This window comes from Panthera uncia, assembly GCF_023721935.1.
Source record: "Panthera uncia isolate 11264 chromosome D3 unlocalized genomic scaffold, Puncia_PCG_1.0 HiC_scaffold_8, whole genome shotgun sequence".
In the NCBI taxonomy this organism is placed as follows: Eukaryota; Metazoa; Chordata; class Mammalia; order Carnivora; family Felidae; genus Panthera; species Panthera uncia.
The window spans coordinates 16,664,198-16,677,279 of record NW_026057586.1 but is presented as its reverse complement, the minus strand read 5'-3'; the positions used below and the strand labels follow the sequence as shown (position 1 = coordinate 16,677,279).

Genomic DNA, 13,082 nt, shown 5'->3' with positions numbered 1-13,082 from the left:
CTTAGCCGACGGAGCCACCCAGGCGCCCCAGATGCATAAATATTTTAAACGCTGCAGCTAGTATGGGTCTTAGAGGAATCACAAGGTGGTATGTAATTAAAACTAAGTGAAGGGTGCTTCCAGTTCCGATTTCGGCGCAGTGCTTGTCCAGGCTCTGTGAATAGGGGAAGAGAGAGAAGGTACGGCCCAGCCTTGAAAGAGGTCGGAGGAGGACAGAGCGGAGTTAAAAATTAAAGTTGCATGTGATACGTGGAAGAGAAGAAGGAGGAGCACCTAAGGCCCAAGGAAGCAGCGATGTGAGCATCACCATGTCTTGGGGGGAATGGCAGGGTTTGCGAATGCCAGGGAAGGCTTCACAGCAGAAATACTACCTAAGTAGGTTTTTGGAGGATGCACGGGGGGAATTCACCCAGTGTACGAGCAGCAAAGCAGAGTGTGGGTGTGCACAAAGCAGCGTGACCTTCTAAGTGACCGCCAGCTAGTAGTGGAGGGAGGGGGTTGGTGAGGTAGGCAAGTCCAAAGACCTTAGCCCTTGAAGGTGTCGAGAACCCCAGATGGGTTTTAGGCAGGGAAGCGACATGTGGAAGCATGTGTCTCCAGTGGTTTGCTCTGGTAGCTGTGTGGGATGTGGGCGAGGGAAGGAGAGGCTTGTGGCTGGAGAGGTCAGGAAGTCCACCAGGGGGCCGAGAGGTGAGCTGGCCGAGGGGGCCAAAGGGCTTGAATGGGCCTCCGGGAGAGGGAAGGCTATTTCTGAAGGGCAAGGGGCATGGCGGGGAACGTGTCACTGTCTTCAGAAGATGTGAATTTGGGGTGGCTTTGCAACATTTATGATGTCCTAGGAGACGTGGTCAGAATGGTGGGTTGAGGGTTGGATTGTGGATGGACCGTCTTAAAGGCCAAGAAGTTTGGGTTTTGTGTTACACGTAAGGAGAGACAGGCAGTGAAAACCCCTTTACCTCTGAACGTGCATACTGTGCCCTCTCCTGTTACAGAAGGTGATTTGGGTCCCCGGAAGGCCCATCCCTCTGTCTGTGCGCTCCATCCAGCCCCCTTTCTGGCCCCTGGAGGATGTCACAAGCACACGTGTCTGCTCCTGCCTGCGTCTTCAGCTTTTCCTGGATTGTTCTCAGAATCCTAAAGCTTGCCATGGGGCCTCTTGTCCTGACAGAACAGCCTTCCTGACCCACTTGCCTACTGCCTTTTTTCCTCTGTTTCCCTTTATGGCAAACGTCCCCGAGGTCACTTTCCATCGCTGTGTTCTCCATGCCACTCCATGTTTCCACTCCCCAGAAACCGCGTGGCCAGGGACCCACACCCGGGGTCTTGGCTTTATCAGTGATGTCACTTGACCTGTCTGAAGCGGTTGTCTGCTAGGTTCTCCTGGAAATGCTTTCTTTCCTAGGCCTCTTGGTTCTCCTCCTTCCTGCTTCATTGATAGCTCTTCTCGGTCTTTTCTTCTCCTTCCAGACTAGAAATGTTGATGTGCCCTTTATTCTCAGAAACTTCTCATCCAGGCCTGGGACTTTCTTTCTTTCTTTCTTTAAAATTTTTTTTTAAACGTTTATTTATTTTTGAGACAGAGAGAGACAGAGCATGAACGGGGGAGGGTCAGAGAGAGAGAGGGAGACACAGAATCCGAAGCAGGCTCCGGGCTCCGAGCCATCAGTACAGAGCCCGATGTGGAGCTCAGACTCACGAACCGTGAGATCATGACCTGGGCCGAAGTCGGACACTTAACCAACTGAGCCACCCAGGTGCCCCTAAGGCCTGGGACTTTAAATGCCATCCGAACCTACCGACTCGCAGAATTGTATCTTTGGCCTGGACCTCTCCTCTGAGTTGCACACTTGAATCTAACCACTTAGTATCTCTACTTAGATCTCCAGTGGGCTTCTGGAATGTAATGTATTCAAAATATAATTCTTGATTCCTCTCCTCAAACCTGCTTCTCTCCTACTTTGCCATTCAGAAACTGGTAAAACTGTTCTACCAAGTGCCCTGCCAACGAATTTCGAGTGATACGAACCCCTTCTTTTCTCTCCTTTGCCACCCACATGCAGCCCATCCACAGATCCACCTTTGAGATACATGCCAAATCCAGTCATTTGTCATCACCTTTACTTTCCAAACCCATGACACTTAAGTCTGTCGCCTCCACACTGGTTCTTTGCTTCTACACTTGGCAGCCAGAGTGACCTTGATCATATTATTCCTCTGCTCGAACCCATTAGTGTCTTCCCATCAGGCATCATGGATGACCCATTGGTGTCTTCTGGTCACGTGTCATGCATGACACAAAGTCCCCATGGTGGTCCACAAGGGCTGTGGTCTTGATCTGACCTCCTCACCTGCCATTCTTCTCCTGACTTCACTCCATAGAAAACCGTAGAAAGGATATGATGGGGCAGTTCACTGTAAATGGCTCAGAAACATATGGATAGATGTCCAGCATCCCTAGGCATTGAGGAAAAATAAAATAAAGTGCGGTTATAATATTCTACCTACCACTTTGGCAAAGTTGAATGGTGATCTGTAAGGCTTTTGGTGAGTGAGCCCTGACTGACACCGATGAGGTCCTTTTTGAGGACAGTTTGGCAAGAAGTGTCAAAGGGCCTTGACATTTTTCACAACTTCTAAACTAGAAAGACTTTTCAGAAGTTCATACCACCGAAATAATTGGTTGACTACAGACACTTAAAAAACTTTTTTTTTAATGTTTATTTTGAGACAGAGTGCGAGCGGGGAAGGGGCAGAGAGGGGGAGACACAGAATCCGAAGCAGATTCCAGGTTCGGAGCTGTGAGCACAGAGCCCAACGCAGGGCTTGAACTCATGGGCTGTGAGATCATAACCTGAGTTGAAGTTGGACGCTTAACTGACTGAGCCACCCAGGCACCCCTGACTACGGAAGTTTTTTTCTGCAGTTACTGGAGATTTGAAACAACCTAAATCATTAATGAGAGATAGTTAAATACATTATGGCCCATTTACACAATAGAATACTATGTTGTGTTAAGAAGACTGTAGAGAGATCAAAACGTGTAGCTGTATATGAAAATAAATCAAGTTGCAAATCAAGATGTATAGTATAGACTCATTCTTACAAGTACACGTGAACGTGCATCCAGAAGAGAAATGGGAAGGCTATGTATAGCTTAGAAATTGACACTGGTTATTGTAGTTGGTGAGATTAGAGGCAGTCTTTTCTCTCTTTTATTTTGTAGCAAGTGTTTGTTATTTTTTAGAACCGGAAACAGTAAGAGAAGGAAAATGAAGGCTGTGGTACCGAGATGCACTGTATATACATCACTTTGAAATGGCAGCTGCTGGGCAGGGACTCAGTCAATTTCCTCTGTCTCTTCGTCACCCGCCCACCTGACCGTAATAAGCACGGCACCTGCCCGAAGGTGGCGCCTTATCTGCAGTCACACAGGAAGACGTGCTCTTCCTCCTGTCTGCAAACCCCCTCCTGTCTGAATTCTCCCCGCTCATTGACTCCTGTCTTGCCTCTGTCCTCAATAGGTGCGTTTTTTCTGATCCTCTTATCAGTATTTAAACATGCTCCTGTCTGGCCCATCTTCCAAAAGCAAGCAGTGCTTGCCCTGTGTCCAGCACGTTATCCTACATTTGCTACTCTGTGATTACTCTGTAGTACCTGCTCATATTTTTCCAGTAGGTAATTGTGTATTTGGTTATTTCCTTTATTCATCCACACAGTAAATATTTACCGAATATTTTCTGTATGCCGAATGCCAGGGCTATAGAGATGAGTGATTTATAGCTTCTAATTTCAGGGCGCTTACGGGGCACTGAAATTCCTCCTGAAATAGAAATTAAAAACTAGAAACTTACAGAGGGTGCGGGTTTTTCTTTGGAGGCAGAGGTCTACTGTGTATGTAGGTGTTTTGTCCACTGAAAATCTTTTACCTTAACACCATGAGTCATTAGGGAACTGCAAATTAAAACCTCGATGAAATACTACGAACCACCCTATAGAATGGCTGCAATAAAATCACAGTCCCAACTGCTAGAAGGTGGCAGGACAGAGCTGGAGCTCTGCTTCATTGCTGGTGGAAACGCAGAGCACAGCCATCCTGGGAAGCGGGTTGATAGGACCCCGTAATCTCATTCCTAAGCCTTCACCCAAGAGAAATAAGATTATATGTTCAACCAGAATCTGTACGTGCGTGTTTGTAGGGGCTTTAATTCCTAATTCCCAAAAGCTGGAAACAGCCTAGAGGTCCTTCACCTGGGACGCAGATTCAGGAAGCGGAGGCGATCCATAGAATCCGTGGAATGCTGTCCCGCAATGAAAAGGAACGGGTTGCCGATGCGCTCAACAGCGTGGATGAATGGCGCATGTGCTGTGCCAGTGAAAGAAGCCAGACTCCAGAAACTACATGCTGTACTATGTGGTTCCATTTATGTGACAAATGGAAAACACAAAACCAGAGGCTAGAAAGCAGATCGGTGGTTGCCAAGAGCTGGATGTAGGAAGAAAACTTGGCTGTAAAGGGGCACAGGGGAATTTTAGAGGTGATGGAACCGCTCTGTGTCTATTTGTCAAAACTCCTAGAACTATACATGCAAACGAGTGCATTTTCCATTTTGTAAATTACACCTCCGCAAACCTGCTGTGGAGTTTTTTTGAGGCAACAGAAGGAAATTTTTCGTTGGTGGTGGTGTGGGCTATATTCACATTGTTCAACAGTCTAGATAGTATGAAGGAAGACAGCAAAAAACCTCATTCCTACCCTGGCCCACCCAGCACCACGAAGTTTGTTATTATGGATCTTGAAGTTTCTCTTATGCCAGGATCATCGTACATGCATAGATGTTCTCTTTTTACTTCTTTCGAATGCAGAACACAGCTTGTGGATATCATCATTTTCTGCACTGGTCCCTTCCCGTAGTAGGTAGTAAATAGTTCCTTTAGTATCAGATTTGTTCTAACGCAGTTGATCTGTCAGGGAGCGGTCGGAGCTTGATGTGGGTTCTGAGCTCGCTCACGTGTGACCCCATCCCTGAGAGAGACACTCGGTGAGCACAGAAAATCGTGGAATGGACTTGTGTCGGAATCCACAAAACACACGCAGGCACTCACGTCAGACTGTCGTCGGCGACTTCACCTCCCCGTTGAGTCACGCTGCCTACCCCCGGTGTTACACCTTCCCTCCGACCCTCAGATTTCAGGTAACCCTCCTTCCTCCACTTCACAGAATCTCAACAAGCCACAGCCCTCCCCCACCCAGTTGCACAGGATGCTGCTGTTAAGCGCGTCACCAATAGTTTTCGGGTGTTAGGCCCTTAACTGCGTTTTTGCCGGAAGCCCTGTGGTTCTTTATTGCATGATTTTGCTTATTGTAGTGATTTGTGACCCATGATACATGTTTATCACATTGTACAGGACTGACCATACCGTGTGCGGGTGTATCTGTAGAATAGATTGCCAAGTGGAAAGGTCCAGAGTTTTAGGAGTTATATCCTGTGGGATCACTGTCGGGACAGGTTGAAGTCTATACAGGTGGTTGGTTTTTCCTTTTTCACAGAAAGTGTTCACGATCGAGCTGAAGGGTATGTGTCAGCACGACCTGGGAATAATACCACTCCTGTTCATCCTAAATGTGTGGGTGATTCTGGATGTGTGGTGGTAATTAGGGAAGCTCTTCACATGTTGGTGGGAGGCAGAGAACCTCATGGAGGCAGGAATGTCTGAGGTGGGGACTTTTCTCCCTCTGACTTCTTCAGAGTCACCTGGAACAGAGAGAGGGCTTCAAGCCAAGAGACAAGAAGGGACTAGTTACCAGAATGGGCAGTGTCTGGTTGTGAGAGCCCATGGCGATCCAAAACACATTCACCGAGTGCCATCCAGAAAGAATGGCCTTCAGGGGCCTTGGAAATCCCAGAGCTCAGGCCTTGAGCCCAAGGCTAGGGCGCGCAGAGCAAAGGAATTTGCTAAGAGAAACCACTGCTTTCCTAAAGAATGTGAAGGTGAGAGTCAAAAATGGGAAATTAGGGAGAAAGTTTAGGAAATGCACCCAGGTATTTGTTTTATGGACATTTAAAGTTTTCAAAAATACTCAGACCCTGCCAGCTTATTCGTCCACCATTTTTTTAAAGAGCTCTATTTAAAAACAAAATAACTCCTCATTGAGTGGGAACACCTAACTACAAAAAGTCCACGCAAGTTCCTTCAATATCAGCTTGCGCTACACTGGGGCCAGGAGGAAGTAAATGACCTTGACAAACAGAAGGACAATGGCACTTGACGCTTTTTCGATACCATTTTTTCCATTTTTGTTTGGTTGGTAAAAATTGCTTTCTGTGTCAGAAAGTGGCCGTATGAGCTATTCTAACACTGAAGATGAAAGTTACGACAATAAATTAGGTAAAGCCCCTTTAAATAAGTTAGTATTTAAAACTGAACAAAGAAGGGAGTCACTTGTTTTCTTAGGTAATGGGAACACGGCAGGTTTGATCAGGAAGCTGGTGTTTAAACCTGTAATTTTCCTGTCACCAGTGATTTTGAAAGCCTGCTCCATTGTTTGGGGATTGCACCGCTCGTTTCTGCATTTTTTCATAAAGACGCTGGAAAAGAATATCTCACCCATTGTCAGTTCTTTTTGAAAACAGTAATTATTGATTCAGCTGAGCTGCTCATTTAATTTATTACCTACTGAGGATTTCTTTATTGATATTTCTCTATTAAAATTTTGATTTGGGGGCATCTGGCTGACCCAGTCAGTGGAGCATGGGGACTCTTGATCTCGGGGTTGTGAGTTTGAGCCCCACAATGGGTATAGAGATTACTTAAACAAATAAAATCTTAAAAAGATTTTTTTAATTTAACGTTAACATAATGATACCATAACAAGAAATGGAATTTTAAATTCTTCATCTTAATGGAAAACCCAGTTTGCATTCCTCTGAAGCCTCTTGCCTTTGTTATATAGTTAGAAAGATATATGTCCGTTCTCTACATGTTTTATGATGATTTGCTACAACCTTCTCGCTTTTAGAAAAATGCCTTGTGTTTTGACTCTTCTGGGTGATCTTAACATTGTCCATCTTCTATGTATAAAACTCAGTAGGAATTGGACATTAGACTTATGTACGTAGGACTTCCGTGACTGTTCTTAAAGCTTTTTATTCTAAAGAAACCTCTTGGGGTACCTGGGTGGCTCAGTCGGTTAAGCGTCCCACTTCGGCTCAGGTCTTGATCTCGTGGTTTGTAAGTTCGAGCCCCAGGCTGGGCTCTGTGCTGACATCTCGGAGCCTGGAGCCTGCTTCAGATTCTGTGTCTCCCTCTCTCTCTGCTCCTCCTCCTATCATTCTCTCTCTCTCTCTCTCTCTCTCTCTCTCTCTCTCAAAAACAAACAAAAAAGAAAGCTCTTATTCTCTGGTTTCATAAATGCTAATCCAAGACTCTAGGGAATTGTCTATGTTATGTGATCAAGATGTTTATGAAGGAATACCTTTGGGAAAAGAGTGTGGCTCAGAGGCATTAGTTGGTTATTTGCTCTGTTCTCTCTCTCTCTCTCTCCCTCTCCCCCTCCCTCCCTCCCTCCCTCACAGACATTATTCTCATAATATCCCAGATTATATGCTCAGGAAAATGATAAAAGCAATGCTTTGGCACGGAGAAGAAATGCCCTCCTTTGCTTCTGCCTAGGTTTTTAAACACTTAACAGACTGATGTGTTTTATTTAAAAGATAGTATTTTCGGCTCTCTTAGAATGAATTTGGATATTTTATTGTTATTCAGAAAAGAATATTTATTGAGGATTTCTCTGTGTCCCAAGCACTATGCTGACTAATTCACCACCGGCCCTTTCTTCCCCCAGCACTCTCTGAGGAAGGCACTGTTGTGATCCCCACCCTACAGTTTGGGGACTGGATGTTTATGGAGACCCTCTCCCAGGGCATACGGTTCGATGCATGAGCGGTAGAGACAAGGTGCCAACCCATTTCTGGTTCTCCAGAGCCAAACCCAATCACTTAAATCGATTTGCTTACCAGTTTGAACAAGGGGCAAATTTGTCAAGTGATTAATATAAAAACAATTATTTAAAATATTTATTCTTTCCGGGCTCCTGGGTGGCTCAGTTAGTTAAGCGTCCGACTCTCGGTTTCAGCTCAGGTCATGATCTCATGGTTTCGTGGGTTCGAATCCTGCATCGGTCTCTGTGCTGGCAGCACGGAGCCTGCCTGGGATTCTCTCTCTCTGCCCCTCTCCCGCTCATGCTGTCTCTGTCTGTCTCAGAAATAAGTAAATAAAACTTCAAAAAAAAAAAAATTGTATCCTTTCTTTAACCACTTAGCCCACAATTGCTTTGCTTATCTCTTCTTCTTGCCATAAATAGTAATGTTATTTCACATGAGAACTTGTTTTTACTTCAGCCCTATTTTTAATTTTGCCAAATTTTGTTCTATTCATGAGGCTGGCAGTTATTTCTTGATCGGATTTCCTTGTGATACGACACCGTTTCATTCGAGACTTCAGTGCATCTTGTACCCAAAGAACGTGCTTTTAGGTTAAACCATTCATTTTACTTCCAAGGGTCCACATGAGAATGTGTTGAATTCACATAATCATGTCGTGGCCAAATTAGGAAACTTTTAACTTTGGTTTTCATCTCTTGATAGCTTTCTCTTGCTCTGTCACTGTCTCCCGACCCTCATACACACGTGCTGTGTATTCTAATGGCAGACTACATAAAGTGGTTTCAAACTTGGGCGTTCTTTTTTTTTTTTAATTTTTTTTTAACGTTTATTTATTTTTGAGACAGAGAGAGACAGAGCATGAACGGGGGAGGGGCAGAGAGAGAGGGAGACACAGAATCGGAAGCAGGCTCCAGGCTCTGAGCCATCAGCCCAGGGCCCGACGCGGGGCTTGAACTCACGGACCGCGAGATCGTGACCTGAGCTGAAGTCGGACGCTTAACCGACTGAGCCACCCAGGCGCCCCGTGTGCGTTCTTGAAATAACCAAATGGTAGTATTCAAAGGGCCTTTTGGAAAACTCTTCCCTTATGTAAGGAACAGTTAATCATTGGGGGGACAGTCAAAATGCTTAAAATTAGCTCGAGATTTCATTTAAAAGGGCATATTGGACAAGTTAACATTCTCTCTGGATGTACCAAAATAAGTAATGGTTTTATTTGGTGTTTACTGAAGAATTATGTTTTTGTATAGTATCTGCTAGCTATTTGTTTGTTTGTTTGTTTATATCACAGCCAGGGGAGGGGCAGAGGGAGAGAGGGTCTCTGGCAGTCTCCATGCCCAGCGCGCGGGGCCCAAGCTCACAACTGACATGATCCGAGCCAGAATTAAGAGTCTGACGCTCAACAAGCTAAGACACCCAGGCGCCCCTTGTATCTGCTATTTAAAAATAACAGCTGTATCTCTTTTGCAAAGAAATTTTATGTTTTCAGATATCTGGGGGTTTGTGTTGAGTCAAAACCATAAGTGTTTTGAGAAAAATATTTAATATTTTACTCTCATCACGTTTATCCGATTCTCCAGAAATTAGTCCCTTCACGGTTACCCCACCCCTGCCCTTCCTTTTTCTTATGTATTAAGAAGAATCTGTTAGTTTTGTCTTTGTATTGCAAAGCAGTGAGGATTATGTAACTCCAACTGTTACGAAAGAGTTCTTAATTTTTAAAGCAGTTCTGTTTTTGTTCTCTTAAGTGACTTTCTATCTCTTTTCTCCTAACAAAGCAAATGAAAAAACACCCTTGCCGCCAGTGTGACAAATCTTTCAGCTCCTCACACAGCCTGTGCCGTCACAATCGGATCAAGCACAAAGGCATCAGGAAAGTTTACACCTGCTCGTAAGTCCTCATTTCTAACGTGCGAAGCACGGTAAAAGGATAATGCTGGAACTTTTCTACGGCTTTTCATATTTTGCCATTACCTCTCCATTTCTGTGCTGCAGGTTATAGATTTCACTTTTTAGTGCTGTTCCATTGTTGGGACATAACAGTTTCTTGACTGGGCCATAACACTTAACAATAGTAAAATAAACAGGAGTTTCTGGCATACCCTGTGTACGTGCCCGGGTCCTTACCTGTTGTCCAGAGGGATAGATTTTATATACCTGAGCGTTTTGGAAAAGTGGTTGCTTTGCAGGTGCACAGGTGAATGAGATGCTTTTTGGTCTCTATAAGCGCAGGGATTTGCCAGCTTCGATTGGCAGGTTGATTGTCCAGTTGACTGGTTCAGAGCAGACCCTGATGGGGCCTGGTCGGGGACTCTGTCCTAGGCCGGACTGTTTTCCCTAATGCAGGGGCAGCCTTTTCCCAGCGCACACATTTGGCTCAGAGATCAAATTCAAGGAATGGAGTAGGCCAACACATCGAGTGGGTGGTGATGCCACTCTGGACAGTCCTGAGCTACCTCTTTGGACATGAAAATCGGAACTTGTTATATCGTTAGTGAAAAAGCTTTATCACCCACTTAATCAGAACATGCCTCAAGTGAGTTGGTAACAGGCTTACTTACTTTAAGGCACTTCTTGTAACAGGGAGAGAACTAACAGACACAGAAGCCATGTAGCCAGCACGTAGCGTGTGACATGATCAAAGCAGGGCACAGAGGACCGTGTGTCTCAGGACACGCGTGATGGTTGGCTGTCTGTTCCTCAAGGCTTCACTATTCTTGATTAGTTAGGGAAAGTTGCTCGGGTAGGAAAACCGGGACGTAGACAACTCCTGCAGTGAAATTAAAGCCGGGAGTGATTTCGGTGAGGTGAGAACATTCTGTGAATCAGGCCTGCATGTTTGAGACTGCGCCGGAAGGATGGGAGGACTTAGAAGGAGGCCCTGGCTGAGAAGAAGGTAGGAAGGGAGTCTGGCGTGGCTTAGTCCTTCCTCCTCGGACGGGTTTTGTGTATTTCTCCCCGGAGACACCGTAAGGCAGTAAGATGCTCGGATCGTCTGGCCGATTTCCTTTGTGGTGCGGGGTTGGCACGGGCTCCCAGGGCTGCCCCTGCCGGGGTGGGGGGGTGGGGGTCTCTAACACGAAATCATCAGGGTGTGGGGCCAATCATTACAACATCTCCAGAAGGCTTTTTGAAGGCAGTAAATTTGATTCTGCATAAGACCATGAGGTATTTTCACCCTCCTTCACTGCAGTGGATTTTTGATGTCTGCCTTATGGCACCTGTAGTCACCACGGTCATTCACTTCTCTTTCTTTTTTTTCCCTAAACCTGTTTTTGGTCCATTGCATTAAGAAAATGGCGAATTCATATCTTCTAAAGAAAAACTATTCATAATCGACAGGTTTGCCCCCCCCCCCCCACAGAGATGAAATGAAAACTTAAAAGATTGACCTATATTGGCTATCTGTTGAGTTTTCTACATTTCAGTCAACTGAATGAACACATGAATTTCAGTGCTGTGATACCGAGTTTGTGCCCTGGTGAGGAATTTAACAGGGCCACACACCCTGTCTTCTCTTTGTTATGGCGGAGCGGACAGGAATAATTAACATCCACATGAAGGAATCCGGGAGGACTTTTTCCATATTAAAGTATCTCTTATGCCGTAAATTTCGAGGGAACACGGAGTCATTGTAAAGAAAACTTCTGAAATTCGATACCCTCAATTTAAAAATGAAAGTCACCGAGAATTCTAAATGAAGTAGTACTTTAACCAGATCTAGAGAATAAGTAAACACCCCAGCCAAACTGAATTAGGCTGATCCTACCGAGACGCCAAAACCGACAGAAAGCTTTCTACAGAAACCGCAAAAATTTTTCTCACACGCTGGAAACTGCAGTTCATGGCAGAACTGCTATTTCATTTTGGGCCATCGGTATCCGCAAAGATCTTTTTTTGTTGGTTTGTTTCCATTCATTTCTTTCCTTGAGAGAAAGAGCGGGGGAGGGGCGGAGGGGGGGGGTGGAGAGAGGGTCCCAAGCAGGCTCTGCGCTGGCCGTCAACACCGAGCCCCACGTGGGGCTCAAAGTCACGAACCCAGGTGAGATCGTGACCTGACCCGAAGTGGGACGCTTCACCGACCGAGGTACCCAGGCGCCCCTCACACAGATCATCTTGACCCCGCTGAGCGTAGTGTTGGCTGGCGAAGGTCCCTTCGGTAGAGAGGGTGTTCTTCAGCGTGGGGTACCTTTCGGCAGGCGGGTTACCTCCTTGTCTTTGCCCCACAGGCACTGCCCAGACTCTAGACGCACCTTTACGAAACGGTTGATGCTGGAGAAACATATCCAGCTCATGCACGGAATCAAGGATCCCGACTTGAAAGAGATGACAGAAGCCACCAACGAGGAGGAAACAGAAATAAAAGAAGATGCCAAGGTCAAACATGGCAAATGTTCTCTTTACAGTGGAATTGTGTTGACTTGCTTTTTCCATTCACTCTCTTCGTTTAAGTTTCGCCGCAGTTACAAAGCTTATAAAACAATAGGTCAGCTCCCCGTACACCCATTCTTATCTTTCGTCCTGCCCCTAAAAGGTATTAAGTTTCTTCTACATCTTTCCAGAAGCAGCTTGAGGGATCTACTTGTGTACAGAAATGATAGAATTTTCTGTGGACGCTCACCAGTTGGCTCTCAGCCAGAAGGTAGAAAGCTAGATGGCTTTTCTGGTTGGCAGTACGTCGGTTGTGAAAGGTACCAAGTAAAAATGAAGGGGTTCTCCTTAGTTTCGCTTCACGATGGCAGAAGATAAAACGATACATCTCTGCCTTATTTCTTAGGTCAGCGGCTAGCGAACTTGAATCAGCAGTATGATGAGCGTTAACGTGTGTGTTAGGCGTGTGTGTGGCAAGCGCGATCGGAGAGGCAGCAAGCAGTTCGGCAGACATTTAGGAGATCGCTCTGCTGGCTTTGGCACTGGGCTGTGTCTGGAATGTGCCTGGGTAGCAGCCCGAGTGTGCGCAATGGGGGAGCTGATCACTGAGTAAAGCCTAATCAGAATACGAGTCAGACTAGTGTCTCGTTAGTCTGTAATCTTTTCCCTTCCAGGGGTGGGGGTGGGGGTGGGGATGGAATTAAAGGATCTACGTGCAGGGGCAGCTCCAGGTCAAGGCCATGTATGAGTGGTGCCCTGTCAACAGGA

The 13,082-nt window shown here is 45.8% G+C and overlaps 1 protein-coding gene across 2 annotated transcripts in view; it reads left to right on the top strand.

Annotated features, from left to right (window-relative positions):
- ZNF532 (zinc finger protein 532) overlaps nucleotides 1-13,082 on the top strand; it is a 110,365-nt gene that overhangs the window by 94,016 nt on the left and 3,267 nt on the right. For both annotated transcript variants that reach the window (XM_049620269.1, XM_049620268.1), the window contains exons 8-9: nucleotides 9,722-9,834; nucleotides 12,173-12,320. In XM_049620269.1, coding sequence (XP_049476226.1) covers nucleotides 9,722-9,834; nucleotides 12,173-12,320 — 261 coding nt within the window. The remainder of the gene's footprint in view (nucleotides 1-9,721; nucleotides 9,835-12,172; nucleotides 12,321-13,082) is intronic.